General features: G+C 41.4%; 1 protein-coding gene across 5 annotated transcripts in view; it reads right to left on the bottom strand.

Moving 5' to 3' along the window:
- LRRC1 (leucine rich repeat containing 1) overlaps positions 1 to 26,554 on the bottom strand; it is a 90,354-nt gene extending 63,800 nt beyond the window's left edge. For all 5 annotated transcript variants that reach the window (XM_023755559.1, XM_023755561.1, XM_023755560.1 and 2 more), the window contains exons 1-2: positions 26,496 to 26,554; positions 16,172 to 16,289 (exon numbers count right to left, since the gene is read on the bottom strand). In XM_023755559.1, the coding sequence (XP_023611327.1) occupies positions 16,172 to 16,289; positions 26,496 to 26,513 (136 nt within the window). In that variant the 5' untranslated portion in view covers positions 26,514 to 26,554. The remainder of the gene's footprint in view (positions 1 to 16,171; positions 16,290 to 26,495) is intronic.
- Between the last annotated feature and the right edge of the window lie 425 nt (positions 26,555 to 26,979).

Raw genomic sequence — 26,979 nt, 5'->3', positions numbered from 1 at the left:
AGGGAGAGTCTGCAAGTGGGAAGGGCAGGTTGTTGACTTTTCCTTTACTTGCCTCCACTCACCTCTTGATAATGACCATATACTGCTTTTATCATTTAAAAAAATCTCAAGGTGAAATAAACTGGGAAACAAAATGAGTAAAACACAATTATTAAAGGGTCTGGGAGGAAGGAACATTATCTGTCTGTGGTCCTTAATAAGCAGGCCTAGGAATCCACTCTGGTCCCAACCACAGCGAATGCCCAGACTCCAGAAAAAGAATATTGGTGACTGCTTATCCCCACCTTTTGCCTTCTGGGTCTGCCTCACTTTGGCAGCGGCAATGCCTGGATGGCTCATTTCCACAGCAGACACTGATCAAACACGTACACACTATGACTGGAGTTATGAAATTCCTCCATTAATTATACATCACAGTTAGCTGTCCAAGACATACACTACCATCATAATTGCTCACATCCCATAGAACTGGCAGACGCAACAGGAAACGGTGACTGCTGTTGTTTCCGCCAGGAAATGGTGATTGCTGGTGTTTTTCAAGCCATCCTCTGATCTCTCAAAGAGAGTCAAGGGAAAAGCATTAAAAAAAAAAAAACCATGGTGTGTGTGAACCACTTCTGACATCGCCTTTGCTGTCACAGATGACCTCTCAGATGTCAAATCCAATGGAAACTTTTCCGTCCACACTTACTGACCATTCTGCCCATTTTATACGACAGCCTTCCTCAATGTGCTTCCCTGCCCTGGTTCCAGAGTTAAGCTCTTGTGATTCTTCTGTTTCTCTGCCTGCTCCTTCCCAGTCTCTCCCACGTTTCTTTTCAGCAGTGCTTTAATGCTGCTACTCCCCAAGATCCTGCCTTTCTACATCCAGGATATCTCCATCCATTAACCTGAAAGCTTCAGCGCTAGCCCATGGGATCCTCTTTGACGTTTAACGTGATGACACTGCTCAGCCATTCTCTTGCTGGCCCTTTTCGGCAATACCAGTCAACTCCGCTGACAAATCCTTCTGCTGGTCCTCCTCAGAATCTTACAAGGGCCCCATTTCTCTGTTCTCCCTTAAATCATGGTGTTCTGAGGGCTCATCCATCTGCCCTTCCAATTCCACAGCCTCTCCATCTCCCTGAGTGGCCTCATTCACACCCATAGCTCCCACCATCCCCCACACAAGGATGACTCCCAACACTATCTCCTGCTAAATTCTCCCCTGAGCCTCAGACCCTTACTAGTATATTGGACTGTCCACTAAACATCTCCATTTGCACATCCCAAAGGCATCTCACCCTCCACATGCCCACAAAGAGACTCATCTTTTCCCCTCAGACCTGATGTTTTCCTCAGTGTCTTGTTTCTCTCCTGTGGTGGGAGTGGTGGTTTATCCCACACCCAGGCCTCTCACTCCCCCTCCCTCCACATCAGCAAGCTTCCCACTTGTCAACCTCATGCCCGGTTCAGCACCTCCCTTTCTCCTGCTCTCCTCTGCAGTCCTTCCACTTCACATGGATGCCTGGGCTCCTGCTTCCTGCCCTCAATCAACTCCAGGCTCCCTGCTATTGCCAGGGTGATAAGGAGCCACTCACTCCCCAGCTGGAACCCCTTTCCTGACTCCCCACAGCTTTCAATAAAACATTCCTTAGCGGAGCACACCAGCCCTTCATGGTCTCACTGCCATCTACCTCTCTAGCTTCATCTCCTGCCTGTACTCCAGTAATATGCTGTATTTTCCAAATTCACCACACTATTTTGGACCTTCAGACATACATGCACGTTACTTCATCCGCCCAGAAATGTCCTTCCCACATGTCGTTCTTTACTTGCTACTTGTTCCTCATCTTTTCCAGGAAGCCTTCTTCAGACTCCTCCTTTTCCCAGGAATGATCCAGACACTCCGCCCTGGGCTTCCTCCAGGTATCCCTCTGAGACAGGACTTCCCACCCTGCCATGCCATCAGAGATGGAGTTAGTCCTTTCACCTTTGAACCCAAACCCCTCGAGAGCCATCACTAAACTGACTTGCTATCTCAGGCTCCTAGCACAGAAATTAAATACCTGGTGCTGGTTAAATACTCAAGAAATGGATACAACTCATCCTAAAAATCTGCCCCTGCTCCTATGTCCCTACCTCAGTGAAACATGCATTCTAGCCAAGACTTCACTAGTGCGTTGCTGTACTTTTCATAATGAAATATGCTGCCTTCATTTAGAACATTGCTTGGAGTTTATCTCTTAGCATCTGGATCCCTAAAAAAGGCCAGAACAGTTGCTAGCACCACAAAGAGGGATTTTGGAGATAAGAATAAATTCAACTGGCAGTAGGAAAGGGCTCATCTAAAGACTACAGCATCTACTCAGGAAATGCCAGAGACTTACAAGGAGATCTCTTTACCATGCTCCAATTGGTCACACCTAAAGGCTGACCAGTCCATGCCAAAAGCCAAAGGCAGCGACCCTGATATAGAGCAATGGCAGTAGTTCCCTTTTGTCTCTAATTACCAATGTGCAAAGCCCCTGGAGAGAGTGAAGATCTAAAAGAAGTGTGTGCTGGGAGGAGGGAGGAGCATGGGGCAAGTAGGCACTTACTGAAACAAAGGTGCTCCCTGTGATTGAGAGAAAGTACATTCCCAGGGCATCTGACTAGACCTATGGCTAACTTCAAAGTGTCTAGGCCAGCCGTGGGCAAACTACGGCCCGCGGGCCGCATCCGGCCCATTTGAAATGAATAAAACTAAAAAAAAAAAGACCGTACCCTTTTATGTAATGATGTTTACTTTGAATTTATATTAGTTCACACAAACACTCCATCCATGCTTTTGTTCTGGCCCTCCAGTCCAGTTTAAGAACCCATTGTGGCCCTTGAATCAAAAAGTTTGCCCACCCCTGGTCTAGGCCCTTGCCATGCTGTGTCCCGTCAGTTCCTAGTCAGTTAGACAGACAGTGATGCACTCATCATAGGCCACTTAGGTGTAGAAGTGAGGAGCACCAATGACTCACTCAGTTCCCGTAGGTGTTTGCTGCCTTGAGTTAGTCTAGGCCTCGCTGAGAGATCTGAGTCCCCGCAGCCGCTCTGGCATTACTCGCCGCCCCTCTTCTGGGCTGCCTTTTGCTGTGGACACGTGTCAGGTTGTAGGCACTTGGTCCTCCCATTTTTGTCTAATTTGCTCAGACCCACTTGTTCATCTTGACCCACCACTCATCAGCCTTTCTGGATGGGAGGCCTATTCTTTAACATTTTGCAACAAAGGCTGAATAACAAAGTTAAATACTTCAAGACACCAACTATTAATGTGTAGTGGTACTTTCACCAAGCACCTTCACAAACAAAACATATGTTAGGTAAACAAAGATCTGACTGCTCCAGGGTACCTTAGAGCAGCTGAGCATTTACGCTTGGTCTGCTTCTGCCCACATTCTTTCCAAATGTTCCTCTGTAACTACATGGCCCAAGGGGTAATCGTGCCTCCCTAATTTATTTCAACATGAGAATCCTAAATCAGATAGAGACTTCTAAACTGCTTACTGGCCTCTTTTTTCACTCTGACTGGTTGACTTTTAACTTACTACGTCCTTCTGGAAATTCCCCTATCTTGCCGGTTGCCTGTCTTATACGAATCCCACCTTTGAAACCTATTTGTGTTAGTCACAGATCAGTTCTTTTGGTCACCAGGAAGAGAAATATGTAACCGCTAGTGATTAATCCACCTTTTTAAAAACACTTAACCATTTAACAATAGTGGTATGGGAAATTGTTAACAATCTGTGTTAAGTGAATAAAAGATAGAGATATTTTATTTACATGTTGTATATTTTCAATTTTGTGAATCAAGTTAACAAAACAGGAAAAAAGATAGATAAAATACACAAAACATTAGTGATGATTATTTCTAGGTAGTAGGATATAAAATTCTTATGTTGGGGAGACAGAATTGTGATTTTGAAGTCTAACAAACCTGGGATCAAAGACCAGCTCTACTACTCACTAGCCACGCAACCAAAGACAGAGTTTTTAACCTGAGACTGGGTTTTTTCACCTCCAAGAAGACACAAGCTTACTTCTAGGTGATGGTTTAAGGATTACTTGAGATAATACAAAGGAAGTAATTAGCCTCATAGGTGGTAGACTAGAGTAAGCATCCAATAAGTATTCTGATGATAAAGATGTATAATGATAAAAGATTTACATAGTTCTCTTGGTTTTTCACCAGTTTCATTATGTTTCACTACTATTCATTTTCAACAATAAACATGTGCTTTAAAAATGTAATGCACTTTGTCTACAGCAAGAAAAAAAGGAACCGTGCTAAATCAGTGCTACTTGATGTTACAAAGTAGTAATTCAAAGAGGGAAACTTTCCGGCAGCTCTAGACAGAGCCTCATGATGAGATGAACCCTGGTGGGTTAATCAGCGGAGAGCCAACAAGTTGCCAGGTCAGTGACAGTTTGCTCAGAGAAGATAAGACTAGAATAATGTGTGCTGCACTAAGAAAATTCAAGTGACCAATCTGAATGCCAGTGGCACTGGGTACTGATTCACCGTGTCAGCATGTCACCTCTCTTCAGCCTCCACATTGAGAACTACCACATCACAGCACTTGAGAATATTCACACCCAGAGAAAAGAACATGGGATGCTCTTAACCATTAGCAAGTAGAGGTGACAGTCGTGTCACTGAGGGAGGGCTATTCCTGCTTCCAAGGGACCTGGGACGTTCATGTTGTCTAACCTCATTACTTTTCTTTCAAAGGTAAAACCCCAGTCTTAGTTTTTGGCTTTCCTTGTTCTACCCTTCTAGCAATTCACCAATATTTTGCCAAAACAGCACAATGACCTTAGAAGTATTACATCAGAGCTTATTGAGAAAGCCCTAGTATCCCTCATTAAATGGTATTCCATTTCTGGCCATTAAAGATTTACAAAGCACCTCTTAGGATGGGCCACTTCCACAGATGGTTCAATTCACTCACTATGAAGATCTCTATAGGTTTAAATGTCTTAGAATGACTTTCCCTGTTTTGATCTCCAAATTCACAGAGTTCCTAGTCATAATATTGTCTCCATCCTTTCTCTAACATAGACTAAAACTATCAGCTCTACCTTTATCACCTTCAATATGCTCCCCCCAAAATTAAAAGTGCCACTCTTCTTGTTTTCTTATTTCAGCTCCACCGATGTCCAGAAGTATGATTTGGGCTCACATCACAACTTTTTCAAGCCTCAGTTTCCTCTTCTACCCATCTCACAGGACTAGTAGGTGGATTAGATAAAACAGCTGTGATAAAACAGCACACACAATGCCTGGTGTTTTGGTACTCGGCATCTAGACATCACTTCAGGTAGCAACCTCCCTCATCTGAACCACTCTGTCTTTCAAACCTACTTGTGGCCTCACTCCCACCGTATTCCTACTCTCACAGTGCTAGTTCAGATCTTCATAACCCAAAATGGGAGGCGATAATAGGATTAATCACAGGAGCTGTTCATTAAGTATAGACACTGTTCTAAGTATTTTACCTGCACAGTCTCTTTCAAGGGTCACAATAACTCTATGAAGAGGGTGCTATTATAGTCTCTATTTTACAGACAGCACAGAGAGGTTAAGTAACTTGTCTGAGATGGGGATTCCTGACTTGAAAACCTTTAATAATGCCATACTTAGAGCGAGTGCTTCGACAACCACTCCACAAACATAAACTTTAATTTTCAAATTATACTTTAAATCAGATTCTAAAAGTTCCCCTCCAAAAGTCATGTATACTTGCATAGGTTTTATGCTATTAGCAAATCAGTGCCCATCAATCATGTTAATCTATGTCTGGGTTTATACACTTTTGTGCAGATGTGGGAAGAAAGGCTACTCTGTCCTCTTGAGGCATGCATCTACATTTCCTCTGAATGTGTCACTCATGAAAGGTTGTTACAGTGCAACAGAATCGTGTGTGTGTGTGTGTGTGTGTGTGTGAGAGAGAGAGAGAGAGAGAGAGAGAGAGAGAGAGAGAGAGAGAGAGAGATAGAGATAGATCAGTGACATAAAGTCATACAAACCCAGCAATCAATTAAATGCCAGTTGTGGCAGATGATGCTAGTACCTTACCAACAGCCAGATTTCTCTTCTTCATGTACTAGTACAAATAGTTAACTGCATTTCCCAGGTCCTTTCAATTAAGTTGAGGACATAAAATTGGCCAAAGGAACATGGATGGAAATGATGTACACCACTTCTTGGCATGGCCCATCCCCCATTTTCTCCCCCTCCCACAAGGACCCTGGAGTCCACTATAGGATGAAGATGTGACATCACAAGAAGGAAGAGACCGAGATCTCTGACTGTGTACAGCAGAACCTCTCATCTTCCACCTCCACATTCCACATCCCTGACACACACACACACACACACACACACACACACACACACACACGCATTGTAAGTTAAGCAGTAATAAAGTTCCTCGTTTTGTTGAGGCCTTCAGATTTTGGCATTTTTAAAAAATCAACAGGTAGTCCATCTCGACTAAAGCCAAGAGCTTAGCACTTCATCTGGCAGAGCAGACCCTTTACAACACAGCAGTCGTCAGCTGTACAAGAAAAAATCCCATGGCAACTCATAGAGTTTTAGTGCACACTGTCATGTACTGGGTGCTTCTTCTTTGATTTTTTTATGAATCTTAAAATATCTATTAGACAAGCACTCAGATAGTTGAACATTTCATCACATTGTTGACTCTGTTACTCTATTACAAACATTTCTAAATTTTTCCCAGTAACAATGACAGTTAAGGATTCCACTCATTAACTCTCTCCAAATTTGCAACTAAAGTATGAGAATTTTTCTTAATGTCTTTTATTGACTCTTAGAAAGAGAGGAAGGGAGAGGGAGAAAGAGAGAAACATCAATGTGAGATTGAAACATTGGTCAGCGGCCTCTTACATGCCCCCTATCAGGGATTGAACCCACAATACAGGAATGTGCCCTGACAGGGAACTTAACCAGCAACCTTTTGGTGCATGGGATGACACCCAACCAACTGAACCAACTGAGCCAAGCTGGTATGTTCATAGCAGCTAAAATATGAGAATTTTTAAATATTGCCTGATTTCAAACTCAAACCAATTCCTCCTTCAAGCCTGTCTCACATAAGTTATAGTTACCCACCTCTCTGCATGCCCTGAGCACTTTATAAAACAGTATAACAGGTGTTAATGTGCAGGTCCTTACATCTGTTGTACCTGTAGATTTATTCACTTAAGGAAGAGAAGAATTCAGCAAAGAGCCTTCCACAAATATAGTAATTGCTCAATAAATTTTGCTTGAAGTAAAAAGCATTAGTAATTCTAAAATACAGTTGACAACTCTAAGCATTTTTTTAAGTCCAGGGTCCAAAGCTCTTTCAAACTGAATAAGAATTCAGAATCTTAGTTCATTATTAGCTTTGAGCAGATGTATTAGGTTGAGGATTTATTCAACACTTATAAAAGGATCTTAAAAATCAAATCATTTCCACCTCCCTCAAGTTGCAGTTCTTAGTACTGCTCCTCATTTACTCTTTCCTTCCTGGCACCTCCATCCCTTTCTAAGAGGTGTCTCTTGTAGCTTAACAAGCTCAGAGCACTGTTTGCACACTGCTGTCACCATCCTGACAGAGATGCATCAGGCCTCAGCTGCCTGAAGGCTAAGCATTACTTGGCTCCAGCCAGATTCACATGACAAAATAGGTGACCTCAAAATCAAAATGAAGCAATATGGCTCTCACTCTCAATCATTTTCAGAACTGGAAACTGTCAAAGGATACCTACATGAATTGCCTAATTAAAAAGTGAGCAAAAACTGTCACATGTTCGGGTTCTGTTTTATTTCAGGAGAAGCCACGGTGGTCATTTTTGCTTCTCTAATTCAGCCTATTTTGTGCAAATCCACCATTGTTTTGGAAAACTCAGCATCTAACACAGAGCACAGCATGTAAAGACAAGGATGAATGAATGAAGTATGGAGGGAGGAGGGAAGAAGATAAGAAGCTACTTAAAATAGACAAAGCATTCAGAGAACCTGGGACTAACTGAAGAGCTTGTTGACCTAAAAAATATATTGAGAGGTGTTGTTCTCAAACTCAGAGGTTACCATCTCTATTACAAAACTGCTAATTAAAAATAAAAAAGGCAGGAGAGAAATAAAAGTTATATAAACCTACAACTTATTCAGCACAGTCACAATTTTTCTGATAAGATTAACCATATTAACATAATAAAAGTAACAATAGTTTACTCATTTTTTTTTTAAATTGCTAGCTGAGCAGATTTTCAGTAACATAACATTTTCAGTGTCCTGGTTTATTTTCCTAAATTGGCATTAAATATCTTTGGTTGTGCTTAAAAACAAATCCATTTTAAAAAGTGAAACTATTGGCCTGAAGATAAGCAAAATAATACTAATTTGAAAGAGCTCCAAAAACATTTTGGTAAAGGCATTGTTGTAAGAATTTCCCTTCTGCCCTGCCCAGTTTGGCTCAGTGGTTAGAGTGTCGGTCCATGGAGTGAAGGGTCTCATGTTCGAAATCAGGTTGTTTGCAGGTTTGATTCCCAACCCTGGTCGGGGCATGTGCAAGACCCAGGCAATCCATGTGTCTCTTTCACGTCAATGTTTCTCTCCTCGCTCCTGCTCCTCCCCCGCTCCTCCTTCTTTTCCACTCTCTCTAAAAATCAATAGAAAAAATATCCTCAGGTGGGAATGCAGACTGGTGCAGCAACTGTGGAAAATAGTATGGAATTTCTTCAAAAAATTAAAAATTAAACTCCCGTTTGACCCAGTAATGCCACTTTTAGGAATATATGCCAAGAAATCAGAAATACCAATCAGAAAGCATATATGCACCCCTATGTTCACAGTAGCACAATTTACAATAGCTAAGATTTGGAAACAACCTAAGTGCCCATCAGCAGATGAGTGGATTAAAAACCTGTGGTACATCTACACAACTGAATACTACACTGCTGCAAAAAAGAACTTCTACCAATTGCAACAGTATGGATGGACCTGGAGAGCATCATGCTAAGCAAAATAATCCAGTCAGAGAAAGATAAACATCACATAATCTCACTCATTTGTGGAATATAATGAACAACATAAACTGATAACAAAAATAGATCCAGAGACAGAGAGCATGGAACAGACTGTCACACCTCAGAGGGAAGGCAGGGGAGGTGGGGGTGATAAGAGATCAACCAGGACTTGTATGCATGCATATAAGCATAACCAATGGTCACAGACAGTAAAGGGGTGAGGGCCTGTGCTGGCAGTGGGAGCAGACGGGGAGAGGTCAATGGGGGGGAAAGGAGACATATGTAATACTTTCCACAATAAAGAATTAAAAAAATAGATAGATAGATAGATAGATAGATAGATAGATAGATAGATAGATAAATGGTCTATTCCTGTACACTGGCCACAAGCCAAGTGGGGGTATATCATGGATTTCAAAAACTTCCTATAAAAAAGTTAAATACCTGTCATAATTTTTTATATTGATTGTACGTTTTGGGTAAACTAGGTTAAATAAAATACATCATTGAAATGGGAGAAAAAAGAATTTCCCTTCTGATTTAACAATTTGTAACATTAAATTGGGATAGATCTTTAGGTTTATTTGCTAAAATATCATTGATGTTTCTTTACATAGTCTAAGGAAAGATAGGGAGGGATCTATTTGTAAAGTTTATCCCAACATTTTCAGTTTGATAAGAATTCTATACATTGTCATCCTATATAATAAAAGCCTAGGTGGCATTGCGCAATGCCCTTGCGCGAAGTTATCACAAAATGGCCACCGCAACATCATCACAAAATGGCCGCCACAAGTTGGTCGCCACAAGTTGGTCGCCACAAGCCAGCAGGGGAGGGCAGTTGGGGGTGAGATCAGGCCAGCAGGGGAGGGCAGTTAGGCGTCAATCAGGCAGGCAGGCAAGTGGTTAGGAGCCAGCAGTCCCGGATTGTGAGAGGGATGTCCCAGATTGGAGATGGTGCAGGCCGGGCTGAGGGACACCCCCCCTGCGCCCCCGTGCACGAATTTCGTGCACCGGGCCTCTAGTATTTAAACAATGCTCTCTGGAAAACAGGTTTGTAGAATGGAAAGGTAATCAGAGAATATCTCAGAAGAGCACTCTCTTTCCTCCTCCAATTTGAAAATAATATTATCTGGAACTAAAATGAGAGTAGAAGGCAATATTTTTTCTATATCAACCCCTGTTCCTGACAAAAGAGAAGGTAAAAGTTAAGAAGAGAAAGGGCTTGTGATAGGGTAGTGGCCATATTTGCAAAGACAAGAAAGCAAACTGGGTTGGAAACCGTCTAGCTTTCCAACCGTAAGGCAGAGCGACACTGTGGGCTCTGCTTCACTGCATGTCTCCTGTGGTACTGTAACAGCCACAGACTCACCCACCATAATATTAGCCACAGGACAGTGTGCTGAACAGAGCACTGAACTTGGGCTGGAGTCAGGCTTGACTGTGGCAAGTATGAAGTTTACAGGGGTGAAAACTGGCTTCTGCCTCACGTATGACATAGGTATACATAGGAATTAAAACAATTAAAAAGCTAACTGTTCACAACTAACACTTGGAGTGCGGGTGAATTTCCCGCCAAAATATAAGATGGCTCTGTCTTTTGGTTTTGTTCCATCCACCAAAAGGGTGGATTACAAACAAATATTTGGTAATATGCAGTTACAATCGGCCCGAGTTTACACGTTTCCCGCACTCCACCGCAAATCTATATGAACCGAGTTAAAGACGGCTCCCGCGGAGTACGCGCAATTCACGCGAGCCGACTTAACTCGTTTCCCGCACTCCAAGTGCTAAGTAGGAAGACTTCTACTGTACACTGGATTTGTTGCTTGCCAGAAAGAACTTTTTTTTCAGGGCATACTCAGAAACACCAGACGATGTTATACAAGGTCATTTGGGCAGGCTTCAAAATTGGCTTTAGATTTCATTAAACAACCCATAGCTACAGACCACAGACACTGAACACATCTCATGGGTGGACAGAAACCAACTAACCCAAGCCTTTAATCAAAGTCTACCCTCCACACTTTGTGGGATGATGACCCTACTGGTAGACGGCTGTTTATCCTTGTCCTGGTGCTAGGAATGATTTGTACTAAAATATCTTTTAGTTGCTTGTTAACGCAAGTTTGCAAAGGAACTAGTCAGCGTGTGCAGACTGGCCATGTTTCCTGAATGTAATGCTACTTGCACCATAAGTGAAATAAACTCATGATAAAAGGCAGGATATGCTACTTCCAGTCAGTGCTTCCTTAACTTTAGCCATCACCGTTCACCTTCACCATGTCTGCCATACTGGTGGAATAGCATATGTATTCTGTATCGTTTACCTCATTCTTTTAAAACGACTTTTTAAAATTTGAGTGAGATTTTTGAAAGTAGCAAATTTCTTTAAATCACTAACATGAATAAGAGCTATCACCCCAAGATACAGAAGGTAAATGTAAAATAAATGTAATAATAACAATATAGTGTTATTAAATTTTACAGAAGGCAACCAAAAGGAATAATTTTAAAGGGTAACTTCTCACGAAGTTTCTATATTAAAAACTCTGTTTTGCAGTACCACTCACTTAAAGTCATCTCTAGCAGCACCAGTAGTGTATGCCTTACACTTTGGGAAAAATTAAACTAAATGGATAATGATACAGTACCGTGATGTCAGTCAAATTACAGCATAGACTATAAAATTCAAATTACTAAGCCTTGGGACAGGATTCATTATGCACCGAGAAAGTCTGCCCTAGATTCTTGGATGACAAGATAGTACTACGGGGTAATAATTCTTCTCACATATCCAGGAGATTATTGTCCTCGAACAGCTAAGAACCAGTGAGCAGAGAAAGACCAAGTCCAGGCTTTAAGGCATGTGCATGTCACCACAGAAATCTGCTTCAGACCTTCATGCAAAACCTGTATGCTTTTTTAGTCATTTAACAGCATATTCAGATACCAATTTCATCGACTCCATCCTTCCATCTATGTTCAGAGGGAACTGTTTATTTTATTACATATAAATTTTAGCTATTTGCCTTAGTTAAAAAAAAAAAAAAAGAATCCACCAAGTCAGGACATGAGAAGCCGGGCATGCTCCTCGCCTCCCCCTGGCTTGTAAGGAAGCAGGCTTTGTCCCATGCCTTCCCAGAACAAGACCCAGCACTGTCGGCGGGGCCTGTCCAAAATCAGTAGGTGGTGAGTGGCGGGACCCGGCTCCCACCAGAGTCCTCTCTGCAGAGCACATCTAGCCATTCTGGAGACAAAACTGTACACACTGTGCTCATTCCAAGCCTCTCTACTTTCACCTCAGAAAAAGTCCCCGCAGACTATATATAACCATAAGCATCACCCTCTCTCCCAAAGCTAACTCTTCTCTCTTTTTAACACAACACACAATTCCCTTGACTTTGTGCCTGAAATATCTGAAAACAAAGCCACAAAAGTCAGGATTTGGAGGTCCTGGCAGCTCTTCTTGGCCTAGGAAATGAGCCTGTAAAAACTTCTCTCCTCCTCATTTACAGATTTTTTTTGGAGAGAAACACAAAACCTTTCTTTTCTCCACCATTTGAGCAAGGGAGCATCAGGAAAGGTCTCATTTTGCTCCTAGAATCAAAGCCAATGTGAGCTTAAGGCGGTTCCAGTATCTCACCCTTTACCAGGAATACCCTGAAGGCTGCCCACGTTCCCCATGGGAAGGTGCAGGGGTGCCAGGCGCTGGGTGAACTTGTGCTTGTGACCACACACAGCTGCTGGAGGAAGCTCAGTAGGGGACTCGTGGGCGATGACATCTAAGAGCTTGCTACTCAGTGTGCACAGTGGACCAGCCGAGTCGGCATCCTCTGGGAGCTCTCAGCAATGCAGAATCTCAAGCCCACTCCTGACCTACTGCAGCGGAGTCTGCATTTTAACAACACCCTGTGGTAATTCACTGCATGCTCAAGTTTGACAAGCGCTGATCCCATGGACTTGAGTAGACTGAGACCAGCATCCTGCCTTCCTCCTCCATGGTCAAGCAATGCTTAATTCCTACATCAGGAATTAAGGAAGTCAATGAAGGCCCCACTACGGCAATGGCCAGCCCTGGCAAGGGCCCTGCTACAACTCAGGGACTCAAAGGAACAACCTCTGACCATGGAGCAGGCTGCTCAACTGGTGCAAGAGAAGACGAGTAGCTCCAGGCCTCCAGGCCTGAGCCTCAAACCCTTACCAATGTCTGCGCCCACACAAAGGAGGGGTTCTCACACTGACTCTCAGACTGCAGATTTTGTGACTTTTATTTACCTACTCAGTTGCCTAGGAAATTCACATTACTGTGATTTTTACCTGTAAGTAAATGAGAGGAAGCACAGTGAGATCTGCCTGACCTGGAAATAGCCCATGACCTGTGTTCCTATTGGTTAGAATGAATGATGACTTTGTTCTGCTCGGTCATCTCTGCAGTGTTCATAGCCTCACAGAAAGCCTGACCCCTGCCATCCTCTGGCGTGCTGCCCACTGCCCCCCAGCACTCCAGTGCACACCTTCATGCTGCGGAGCCAGAGCAAGGTTCTGCCAGAGTGGACAGGGGCAGTTAACTCCCCCTCAGCATTTCTAAAAGAGCCTGACCGAGAGGTAAAAGGCCTGCAGGACCCCTCACAGAACTACCACAAATGCGCAGAAGGAAAGGCTGAAAGTGAGAACAGGATGAAAAAGGGGAGGAGAGAACACCTTTTTGTGTCCTGACACTGACTACGGTGAAAGCTTAGCTTCTTTTATCAACATGCTGGGAGGTATGAATGCACACAGAGGCAGATAGTCCTTCTTTCTAGGTACGAATGTTTGAAAAGAAATAGTTGATGTGGGAACTGGTAAAAGTGGTGACCAACAATGCCGACTTTCTACAGAGCATTCCCGTCCCTTTAGAGTTATTAGCGTAACTGGGAACTTCCAAGCTCTATGTTTTCTCTCCTCCAAATGATCAAAGGCAACACTTCTCCTTCTTAAGTATTTCTGGGCCCCTGCTTCTTTTCCTTTCTAATGCCAATTTCAAAATTGCTATTTTATTTCTTCGGATTATATGATTTGAGTGACAATTTATAAAGTCACTGCTCCCTTGCAAATTTAATAGCCAGCCACCCTTATAACTGAGATCATTGCTAAGGCAAGAGAGAGCAGATTGAGTTATGTATTCCTTAGATAAGCGTGAGACAGGATAGCCTTAGGAGCAATTCTGGCCTCCGACACCGCTCCAAGTATACACTCCAGTGTAAGGGAAAGTGCTCATCAACAGCGTCTGTGCTGAGCTGCGGAGGAGAGCCATGCTTTGCACTGCTCGCCACGCCTGTCCCAGGGCAGCTAATCTTTAGGGTGCCCAGTGACCTGTGGCTTATGGCTTATGATTGGCTTAGAAAGATGATCTGTTTGACAAATTCCTCACTGAGAAATCTGTCAAGCTGACACCACAGCAGGCACAGAAGCCAAAAAGTAGGTAGAGAAAGACCACAACAAACTGGTTGTGGAGAGGCCAGTTCCAGGAGAGCAAGTTGACAGGGAGAGAACAGAACACCCACAGACAGAAGCAGACGCACTAAGAAGAGGCCAGGAAACCCGAAGGCGATGTCTGATGCGAGCCCTATGCCAAAGCTCTTGGATGTCAGCTCCACCCCCTCCTTACCATCGAATCCCCTTTCCCTGAGCAGATCTGGGTCCTATGCAACCAAATAAGCCACCGTAAAACATGCCCCCCAAAATAAGTATTTTCTTCACTTTTTCCAGTACTTCAAGGTAAGAAATAATTCTCATGAAAAATAAAAGTAGACCTTACCTTAAGAAACATATGGCTTAACTTATAGACAGTTTCCAATTTATCGAATATAATAGGGAACAGCAATTTATTTTATTTTTTTTTTTACCTTTTATTTCTATCATTGTCACAGAAACCTTCCAGGGAACAGAAATTTAAAAGCTATTAAAAGTAGGGGGGTTCAATCATTTTTGTTTCACCATGTTTTCAATCAAGTACTGATTATCATTGCTGCCCTATAACAATGACCCCCCAAAATAGTGTATCTGGGCCTTGGAGTTGCTGTGGAAGACAGGAGACTGAAAGATCCAGACCTGATGTTCATTGAGAAGAAACATATTTTATAGAAAAACAAAACAGGTATGCAATATGAGAGAAAAAGATTATCCTTTTTATAAATAACTCAGAGTATATTGGGGCTTATCCAAAGGAAATTATACCAGAGCCCTTGCAAGAACGGAATCCCATCACTTAAGACAGGACCACTGGGATCTGCCACTTTAACTTAGAGTAATTAATCAAATATGCAATAGCAAGCAGGATTACCAACCCACTCAGGGTGTGCTCTAAGGGCTATGAAACACAAGGTTAAACCAGGGTCTGCATTTAAATATACCACAAACTCCAGTAGGCAGGCCCACCAGTGGCCTAATTGGAAATAAATTAAACTGGCAGAAGATGCCTGAACAGCAAGCAGGTCTGTTCACTGCAGGAAGACAGATTCTGAGCCATAGGCCGAGAAGCCAGCCCCTCCCCAAGGAGTGTCCCCTCCCCTCAACAGCCCCTCAGTGCTGGACAGATGACCACACCACCAGTCCTCAATGTCACACTCAGGAAAATGAGGGAGCCAGATTACATAATTTCTCAAACACTCTAACTCTTGAGATAGTTATCATTCAAAAACTGTATTATGGCCTGGCCAGTGTGGCTCAGTGGTTGAGCATCAACCAGGAACCAAGAGGTCACCAATTACATTCCTGGTCAGGGCACAAGCCTGGGTTGTGGGCTCGATCCCCAGTAGGGGGCATGAAGGAGACGACGGATGATGTTTCTCTCTCATCGATGTTTCTTTCTACCTCTCTTCCTTCCTCTCTCTCTAAAAATCAGTAAAAACATATTTAAAAAATAAATTAAAACTGTGCTATGAAAAGTTTTTTGGTAAATACTTGTAAGTTAACTAAACTATTCAATAATGGCATTAATTTCATCTCAAAATTTATACACAGCTTTCCCATAACCATCAGGTGAAGTACCTCCAATAACCTTTATCCACTCTGTTTATTAAAAATCCCCCCCAGCATCAGAATAGATAAATGGACAATTCAAGTGGAATCTTTTTCTTACCATTTCGGGACACATCAAGTTCCACCAGCTGCATGAAGTTTGCTATTTCTGGAGGGAGCCGCTGAATTTCATTATCACTAAGTCCAAGCTTTCGTAATTTGACTAGCTGGAAAAATTGCTGAAAAACAAAACAGTTTCACATAGGTCTCATATATATTTGCAACATAAACGTTTTGTCCAATATAAAATTTAAAGCCATATATCTTTTAAAAATTAATGAGAATTATACCAATATCAATTTCCTGATTTTGATACTGTATTATAGTAATATGAAGATGTTACCACTGGGTTAAACAGAGTACAAAAGAGGTTTCTGTTCTATTTTTGCAACTCCCTTATTAATCTATTAGTGGCCCGGTGCATGAAATTTGTGCACTCGTGGCGGGGGGGGGGCGTCCTTCAGCCCAGTCTGTGCCCTCTCATGGTCTGGGAGCTCTCAGGGGATGTTCAACTGATGGCTTAGGCCTGCTCCTGGGGAGCAGCTTAGGCTACCATGCTCACCAGCCATGAGCCCGGCTTCTGGCTGAGCGGCGCTCCCCTGAGGGAGCGCACTGACCACCAGGGCTCAGCTCCTGTGTTGAGTGGGATTGGGATGAAATGGGCTCTCCGACATCCCCCAAAGGGTCCCGGATTGCGAGAGAGCACAGGACAGGTCAAGGGACCCCACCAGTGCACTATCACTAGGCTGAGGAGGAACACAGGAGTTTGGCCAGCAGGAGAGGGACCACGGGAGGGCTCCAGGGCATGTCCGGCCCCTCTCGCTCAGTCCCAATCGGCTGGACCCCAGCAGCAAGCTAACCTACTGGTTGGAATGTCTGCCCCCTGGTGTCAGTGCACATCATAGCAAGAGGTTGAGCAGCCTTAGCATATCATTAGCATATTAGGCTTTTATTGTATAGGATAATTATCTCAAAATTAAAAGTCTTTAAAAATGAGTAAGTAACTCAATGAGAATAATAAGTACTCCTTCAACCTATCAAGTAGGTGGTCACTTATTTTCTACTTATGAAAGCTGATGTTAAATCTGCAATATTAAATAAACATATGCAAAAATTAGAATAAAATATTTTAAAAGACATTTTTAAAAGGCATAACTACACATCAGAAAATATACAAATATCCACCAAAAAAAAAAATGTGTCATGCAGAAAAAAATTATTTTGAAAAATCTAAAAAAGAGCCCACACTGATACTTCCATTAACCATGGCAGACTGAGCACATTCCTTTTTTCCCACACTCTTTAAAAACTGTACTAAAATGACATGAAAATAATTTATACAATCACAAAAATATGCTAAGTGAAATAGGTCAGTCAGAGAAAGATAAATATCACATGATCTCACTCATTTGTAGATTATAATGAACAAAGTAAACTGATGAACAGAAATAGATTTAGAGACAGAGAAGCATCGATCAGATGTTCAAACCTCAGAGTGAAGGCAGGGGAGGGTGGGGCTAAGGGGGAGAGATCAACCAAAGGACTTGTATGCATGCATATAAGCATAACCAATGGATACAGACACCGGCGGGTGAGGGCATGAGTGGGGGGATGGGGGACAATGGGGGGATAAGGACACATTTGTAATACCTTAATCAATAAAGGGAAAAAAATATGGGATAAACTCATGAAGACAATTAAAAATGAGAGGGAACAAGTGCACAAACTAGATATGCAACAAAATCCTTGAAGCTAGAAAACAAATGAACAAATAGTAACTAATAAAGAAACAAATAAGCTGAAATTTAAGCCTCTGGAGTAGACAATAATAAATTAGGTCCAGGTAGGTAGGAAAAGAAACTGGTTGTAAAAAAATATGCAAAGAATAGTTAGGTCCCCATATTCTCTTCTCTTCTCTGCATATCCAGACAGGAGACTGAGAATTTCCCTTCTGGAAGAGTTGACTCTCAGCACAGCTGAGGGCAGGGGTGAGGCACCCTACTAAAAACAGGGGGCTGAGTCAAAGCCTGCTCAGTGAAATCCCACCAGCCTTTTCCCACAGACAGACTCCCAGACATGAGGACAGACCTACAGATATAGATTATACTACTAGAGGTGCCCCAAGTTACAAGCCCCACCCATGTACAGTTTCCAATCATCTTTTTTTTTTCCTTCATCTCTCATTTTTAAAAAGCCACAGTTCTCCAGACACTTGAGGAAAGCCCCTAACGTGCAAAAAAGAATGTGCGCAAGCACACACATCTCAGAAGAAACAAATATGATGTGGGAAGCAGAAAAAATTTCATCACCCAAGAATATATTTAATACCCTCAGAGAAATAGGAGATAAGGCAACATAATGCCATTAAAAAAAAAAGCTACAAAGAAGAAGTAAGCTTTTAGAAATTACAACTTATTGTAGCACCAATAAAAGCCTCCAATGAAAGGCGTGAAAATTAAAGCTAAAATCTTTCAGAGGGTAGAATAAAAGGACACTTAGGTGGGTGGGAAAATGGGAAAGAAAAGACAGGAAAATCAGAGGTCAATCTGAGGTACTACACTCTACCAATAGGTATCCAAAGAGAGAAAACACAGGGGTCTATAGAACATGCATTTCTAGTTTGAAAGAGCCCAACAGGTAGCCAATAAAATGAATGAAAACAGGTACCAAGGAATATGGTAGAGTTTCAGAATTCCAGAAAGAATATTCGCAGTTTCCAGAGACCAGGGGATTAGAAGTGGGGAATTACAGAAAAAAAAATGGGAATCAGAATAGCACTGGAGTCAACAGCAACCTTGAAGTGAGAAGGCAATGGAGTGATTCCTTCAAAATTCAAAAAGAACATTATTCCCAACCTAAAACTACATACCCAGCTAAACTATCAATCAAATATGATGATAGAATAAAGACATTTTCAAATATGCATGGTCTCTAAAAATATTCCTTTCTTATACCTTATCTCATGAATCTGCCAAAATGTATTAAGTAAATTTAAAGGAGTAGGACCTGAGTACCAGAAATCAATCAACAAAACAAACAGAGAGACAAAGGACATGCCCAAGATAAAATAGTGAGAGGAATTCTAAGACATCAGCCACACAAGCAGGCCCTACTAGCAACCAGTCCACATGGAGAAAATACTAAGGCTCCCACAGGAAATATCTGAAAACAAACAAACACACACAGATTTGAAAGATTATCTGATGTGTTTGGAAGTAGTGAAATGATTTGTTTGATGATAAATTAGAAATAGGAATAGAGGGGGGGGAAGCAAGGAAAAAGAAGGGAGTTATTAATTCCAGAGAAAATATAAAGTAGATAAGAAGATATAATCATAATATAAATATAAGATTTGGTTATGAATAATACTTATAGTCATTATATTTTAACTAGAGGCCTGGTGCACGAGATTCATGCACTCAGGAGGAGGGATGTCACCCCTCAGCCCGACCTGTGCCCTCTTGCAGTCTAGGAGCCCTCGGGAGATGTCCGACTGACGGTTTAGGCCCGCTCCCCGCTGAGAGCAAGCCTAAGCCATCAGTCAGACATCCTTAGCACTGCTTCGGAGGCGGGAGAGGCTCCTGCCACCACTGCTGCCCTTACCAACTGTGAGCTGAGCAGCTTCTGGCTGAGCAGCGCTCCCCCTGTGGGGGCACACTGACCATCAGGGGGCAGCTCCTGCATTGAGCGTCTGCCCCGTGATGATCACTGTGCATCATAGCAACCGGTCATTCTGTCATTCAATCAATTTGCATATTACCCTTTTATTATATAGGAAGATATCTATATATTACTAAAACCAAAATTTATTTTATGTCTATATTGAAAGGATGGAAAAGAAACTCTAAGTATTAAAGTCTAATTTTCCACAGAAATCAACAGGAAACTATAAAGTGGGGGAAAAAATCAAACTGTAAAAGCAAGCCATTTAGCAAGTGGGAGGCAAACATCAGTAGAAATCTCCAAGAGATGAGGGTTCTCAAAGCCACAAACTAGAGTGAAAAGGGGGAGGGCAAGAGGCTGCTGTTCTTGTGTCATACTACATGGCTTATTGAATTTTTTAAAACTATTGCACCTATTACTTTGCTAAAATTAGAAAACTCATTTACAAAGGAAAAAGTCTCTACTAAGATAACAGGGTATTCCGAATGTTGGTAATTTTGAAGGATGCTAATATTTAATAAGTTTTTATTTTAATTAATAAATTTGGTAAAAGAAATTGTATACGTACATGATCAAAAAAACTACCGTCTTTTTTTTCTTGTGTTTTCTTAGTGTTTTATTTCAATTTTAATTTTTTTTAAATTACAGTTTACATTCAATATATTTTGTATTAGTTTCTAGTATACAGCACAGAGGTTAGGCAATCAAATACTTTACAAAGTGTTCCCCCTGATTTCCAGTACCCACCTAGCACCATACATAGTTATTACAATATTATTGAATATATTCCCTATGCCAGTGGTCGGCAAACCGCGGCTCGCGAGCCACATGCGGCTCTTTGGCTCCTGAGTATGGCTCTTCCACAAAATACCACGTGCGGGCATGCACATACAGTGCGATTGAAACTTTGTGGCCCATGCGCAGAAGTCGGTTTTCGGCCTGGGCGAGTCTATTTTGAAGAAGTGGCGTTAGAAGAAGTGGGGGGTGTCGGTCGGTTGGGAAACGGGAGACGTGGTGCAGGCGGGCTGCAGGATACGCAGCGTGGGGGAGGCGCGCGCCATTCATGCAGGAGTTGAGTGAGCCAGTCAGTCAGCAGTCTCATTGTGCAGTGGTTAGTGCTAGTCGCATCCGCAAATTGGGCACGGGTGACAAAAGTACCTACTCGAAGCATAAAGTTACCTGTATTTTTCCAACCAGCTGCAAATCCTACAGGTATTTTTGTCATCAATTTAAGAATTGTAATTATTTTGTGTTGGTGGCTTTATTATTATTTTAGCAAAGGCCAGTTTAGGAGTACCCTAATTAAGTTAATAACAATGTACCTACCTATATAGTTTAAGTTTTAAAAATTTGGCTCTCAAAAGAAATTTCAATCGTTGTACTGTTGATGTTTGGCTCTGTTGACTAATGAGTTTACTGACCACTACCCTATGCTGCACTTTACATCCCCATAACTATTTTGTAATTACCAATCTGTACTTCTCAATCCCTTCACCTTTTCTATCCAGTCCCCCAATCCCCTTTCCTCTGGCAACCATCAGCCTGTTAAATGCACCATCTTTCGGAAAGCAATTGGGTAACCCATAAAACATAAGTCTTCAAATCCACTGACATAATGACACTTTAAACACTGTCCTTGTAATATAACTGAAAATAAGAAAAAACAAGCTACAATGTCTGATATGCCTTTGTGTTATCAGTAAATATGGAAAACATACATGTCAAATATGGGGAATGACTAGCATGTTAATGAATAATTTGATATTAAACAAGCAACAAAAATGGTTACTATAAAGGCCACAGTGCTTGAAAAAGATTTACAATTCAAATATAATTTTTAAAGTAAACAAAACTGCAGGTACACTGTAAAAAAGTATGTGTGCATGTTGACAGACAGGAAGAAAACTGGAAAAAGTTAGACTAGGTAATAAGGAAAATTCATAAACAACTTAAATTTTTATTTAAAAAGAAAGATATTTTAAAATAAAATGCACTATGAATCTGAAAATGAATGCTAGCACTTAGCTGTATATTGTAATGAAAGTGCTCAACAAAAGAACTAATCCTTTGAATTTCTTTAATCATACAGTTGAGATTTAATTTCTTAAGGAAGGGTATTGAAATGTCTTTATGCTGGTTGTACTAAAGCATTAGCTGACTCAAAAGCCATTCAAAAGAGCCACATATTTGAATAATTAAGCTTACGCCAATTTTCAGAGTCTGACAGTTTCATAATGCATCAATGTGTTTACTCAAGCATGAAAAGCTCACTTTGTTTTCCAGAAAAAACATAATAGCAACAGCACAAAAACCATCACCAATTCCTTATATTCAGGGATCATTCAGAAATAATATAAGAAATCAAGTCAATAAGGTACTTAGATCTACAGTGAATAATTAATTAGTTTTATGTCTGTGGAAAAGACAGCCTACAAATCCCCACATCCAAGAGAAATCATAACAGCAAGCACATTTAAGTTTTGTTCCAAGTGATAAAAGCGCCCTCAAATACAGCTTGTCACAAATACCACTTCATTCTACTTGGGAAGCACATCCAGATGTAAAAACAACCCTATCTGAGGACCCCCCCAAAGGAAAATGAATTCCTCAGTCCTTCCCTCATTATCCTAATGGGATCTTAATTTGGTATCCAAATGCTTTAAATTAACTGTTTTCTTATAAGATTGACACAATGCCACTAAGACTTTATTAAATCCTCTAGTTTTCAACTTTCTCAGCTAGGGGAAAAACTCAACAAGCTATAAACCCTCTGCTTTCTCTGAGATTAGCCAGGGCACATGGAGAACGATTCATGTAGCTGTCTTGGCAGGGCGCCTTGGCACAGAGCGGTCATGTGACGGAACACACAGACACCATTCTTCAACTATACCATGTTTGATTAGAGCACTCTGGCCCCCGCAGAGCACATTCTGTACAATTATATGCAAAGAAATCCAAATTGCCTTGGCCTGTTAGGCTATACCAGTCTTCTTATAGCCACCATTATTCGTAGTAGATGTAAAGTCTTTAACTTGGCTGAAGAATATGTTTCTTTTTCCCCCCCAATCTTCATTTCTTTTAAAATATGTTTTTATTGATTTTTAGGGAGGGATCAAGAAATAGAAACATTGATGAGAGAAAAGCAATATGGATCAGCTACTTCCTGCACAGCCCTCACTGGGGATTGAGTCCACATCCCAGGCATGTGCCCTGACTGGGAATCTTTTGGAACCAGCAACCCCTTGAATCCTGGGTTGACACTCAACCACTGAACCACACCTGCCAGGCCCCAATCTTCATTTTTGACAAGGTTCTTTTTCCTTCTCTTTTTTATATATGTATATTATTATTTCAGAGAGGAAGGCAGAGGGGGAAAGAAATAGAAACATCAATGATGAGAGAGAATCACTGACTGGCTGCCTTCTGCACGCACTCTACTGGGGACTGAGCCCGCAACTGGGCATGTGCCCTGACTGGGAAACAAACCCTGATTTCCTGGTTCATAAGGTCGACGCTCAATCACTCAGCCAGGCTTTTCCTTCTCTTTTGACACAGTATTAATACCTCCCTTCTTCTTAGAAAGGGACATAAGGAAATCTCAGTCCTGTAAGAGTTGCATCCTTTGTTATTAGTCAATGTCCCCTTACTGCCCAAATGTCTCCTCCATAATGTAGAGAAAACACTGCCACGGATTAACCTAGAGGGCAACTGTGTAAGAGTGTTATTAAAATCCTGAAAATTGTTTGACTCCAAGCTAAAAATGGCACCAAATTTACTCACAGATTTCCCTTCTGGAGACATTTTAACCTTCAACTGAAGGTTAGTCCCTTTTCATCCCATATCACTCTCATCACAGTCCTACTCCTGTCCCCACTGACCTGAACTGGCCTTGTGAGTAACCTCCTTGGTAAAGACATGGTCAATCAATGGTTCTAATCTGAAGGTAAGATTCATACTTTTTATAATATAAATCATTTGGCAATGTTCTTCTCTATAAGACTTATAAATAGGCCTTTATTTTCAAGAAATTCTACATATATGCCTTTAAAAAAAATCACTCTCATGTTATTCCAGAACATATACAGGAATGTGCTTGACGGAATTATTCAAAATAGCCCAACACTATAAATAACCCAAATTCCCATCAACAGTAGATCTGATAGAGGAATATTCTTACAATGGAATTCTAAACAGCAATGAAAATGAAAGCTGTTAGTCATGATATGCAGGAATCTTAGTAATAACATTCAGCAAATGAAGGCAAACACAAGAATGCAGACATTATTCTACTTACATAATGTTGGAAAAAATCACCAAAACTTAACAATTTTTCTTAGAGAGACCCATAGAGGTGGCAAAAACTATAAAGAAAAGCAAAGAAGTGATCACTGTAAAATCAGGTTAGTGATGATATAAAATCTGAGTGCGAGGGAGAGGACTGTGGCCAGGAAGGGCATGAAATGAATGGGCTTTTGCAGTCCTGACAATGTTCAACTTCTCAACCTGACCCGTAGTTACAGGTGTTCATTTTATGATTTGTTATAAGGTATGCATTTGTACCTTATGCACTTTTCTACAATAAGTATTTTACTTCACAATAAGAAAAGTGTTTAAAACTACTTAACTCATCAGGAAGGAAAATACCAGACAATCTGCACCAGAGATCAAATTCTTTAACCAAGTGATTGGTGTGCCGCAAGAATGTTTAAAACATGCAATACCTGACTATTTAGTCGGAGGCATTGACCTCTTTCCCTTACACTGTCAAATAAAAAAGTGACAACAGCCAACACAATAGCCATCCAGTGTGAATGATTCAAAATTATACCTATTTTTTGTCAGATTGGCAGAAAACACACTTTTTTTGGAGTGGTGCAGAATTTTAGTAATTAGTTTATGTGTGCCATGAGATAACAAAAGGTTTAAGATTGCTACTTTAACTCATCAGAGTTAATGACAACGAAAACAATGGCATTATATCTGGAGGGGGAGAAACAAAGTGACCCCAGTAACTAAAACAACAGTATCAGTAGTGATAATGCTAGTGCCATTATGACACTGCTGTTATGATACAGCATCAACCTTTATTGAGGGATTCTCTATGCTTGGCAGTGAACGAAGAACTTTACATGAATTACATTCTTTAATCATCTCAACATTGTCATAATGCTGACACCTACATGTATCAGTTAGTTTTTGATGCAAACCATCCCAAACTTAGTGACACAAGAAAATTATACATAGTTTATTTCTCACATTTCTGTGGGTCAGCTGGGCAATTCTGCTGCTGTCACGTGAACTCACTCATGCAACTATATACAGATGGAGGTCAGAACGGCCTGGCAATTAGTGCCGCTGTCTGCGGAAGCTCCTCTATTCTCCCCAAGGCCTCTTGTCCTCTCCCTTATAATAGAGCAGCTTCCCTCGAAGATGCTGAGGAATATTCACAGGGCAAAGGAAGAGGCTGCAAGGATTCTTAGGGCCTAAGCCAGTGATGGCGAACCTATGACACGCGTGTCAGAGGTGAAACGCGAACTCATTTTTTGGTTGATTTTTCTTTGTTAAATGGCATTTAAATATATAAAATAAATATCAAAAATATAAGTCTTTGTTTTACTATGGTTGCAAATATCCAAAAAAATTTCTATATGTGACACGCACCAGAGTTAAGTTAGGGTTTTTCAAAATGCTGACACGCCGAGCTCAAAAGGTTCGCTATCACTGGCCTAGGCCTTGAAAGCTACACAATTTATTTCTGCCACAATCAGGGAAGTGGAGAAATGGTCTCTACTGATAGGAGCAGCAGCAAAAATCACAATGAAAAGAGGGATGGGATGGGAGAAAGATGGCAGATTAAACAGTAGACCACAAAAAGATAGGAACCTCAAGTATGCCACAGAGAAACACACATTAAAACAATAAATTATCCTAGGAAACGCTATGGTTGATCACAGAGTAATGACTTTTCTAAAGAACATTTAAACAGAAAATACAGTAATCCATCAAATAAACTTTGGATATGATTTTTGATACATGGGAAGGTTATAGATAGAGGGGAAAAAACCAAGAAATAGTCACAGAATAGTAGACGGACCAACATAGAGAAATCAAACAATATCTCATCTCCAGAATTCGAATTTGAAATGGTTTTAGCAAACACTCAAAGATAAAAACTATTGATGAAATAAGTATTAATAAGTCACTCTTTTTAGTGTGCTTTGGTAAAGAGGTGTGGAACGGGAATGTCCCTGGATAAATTACTTCACTTCTCTGGTCCTCTGTTTCCTTGTATAAAAAAATAAACATTAAATGACCAAAAGCTCTTTTTACTTCTAAAAATTATAGGATTGCATTTCAAAATACCTTCAATATACCATTAAGAAAAGTGAAAAGCCTATTAACACACAATATATTAAGCATGGTGTTATAAATGCTTAAAATTACAGAAAGCAGATTAGTGGTAGCCTAGGAAATGGGGAATGATGCTAATGGATATGGGGTTTCTTTTGGGGTGATGAAAACGTTCTAAAATGGACTGTGGTGATGGCTACACAACTCTTCCAATGTACTAAAAACCACTGAATCATGCACTTAAAATGGGTGAACTGTATGGTATGTAAATTATATCTCAAAGATGTCAAATCATGCATAGAACTGGTAGGCAACTAATGAAGAAGAAATCATCCTATCTAATAATAGACAAACATGGTAATTGACCGTACCTTCGCTATGCCTCCCATTGGCTAATCAGCATGTTATGCAAATTAACCCAACCAAGATGGCGGCCGGCAGCCACGCAGCTGAAGCGAGCAGGAGGCTTGCTTGCTCCAGTGATGGAGGAAGCCACGGTTCCCCGCCTGCCGCACCCGGCTCTGAGCTCTGAAAGCAACAAAGTTTCAATTATAGAAGCTAAACAAACCCCAGATACCTGCTTTCAGCCAGCCCCGGACTCAGAGCTGGAGCGAGCAGGAGCCCGGCTCTCAGCTCCAGTGATGGCAACAAAATTTCAATTATAGAAGGTAAACAAATCCCAGAATTAAAAAAAAAAGAAAAAAAGGAGAGGCTGGGAGCTTCAGTCGCCGGCCAGCCTGAAAACGGCCCTCAGCCCCTCACCCAGACTGGCCAGGCACCCCAGTGGGGACCCCCACCCTAAAGGGGGTGTGGCCAGCCTGAAAACAGCCATCAGCCCCTCATCCAGGCTGGCCA

The sequence above is a fragment of the Myotis lucifugus genome, unplaced genomic scaffold (genome assembly GCF_000147115.1).
Source record: "Myotis lucifugus unplaced genomic scaffold, Myoluc2.0 scaffold_80, whole genome shotgun sequence".
Taxonomy (NCBI): Eukaryota; Metazoa; Chordata; class Mammalia; order Chiroptera; family Vespertilionidae; genus Myotis; species Myotis lucifugus.
This window is presented reverse-complemented; position numbering and strand designations above follow the sequence as displayed.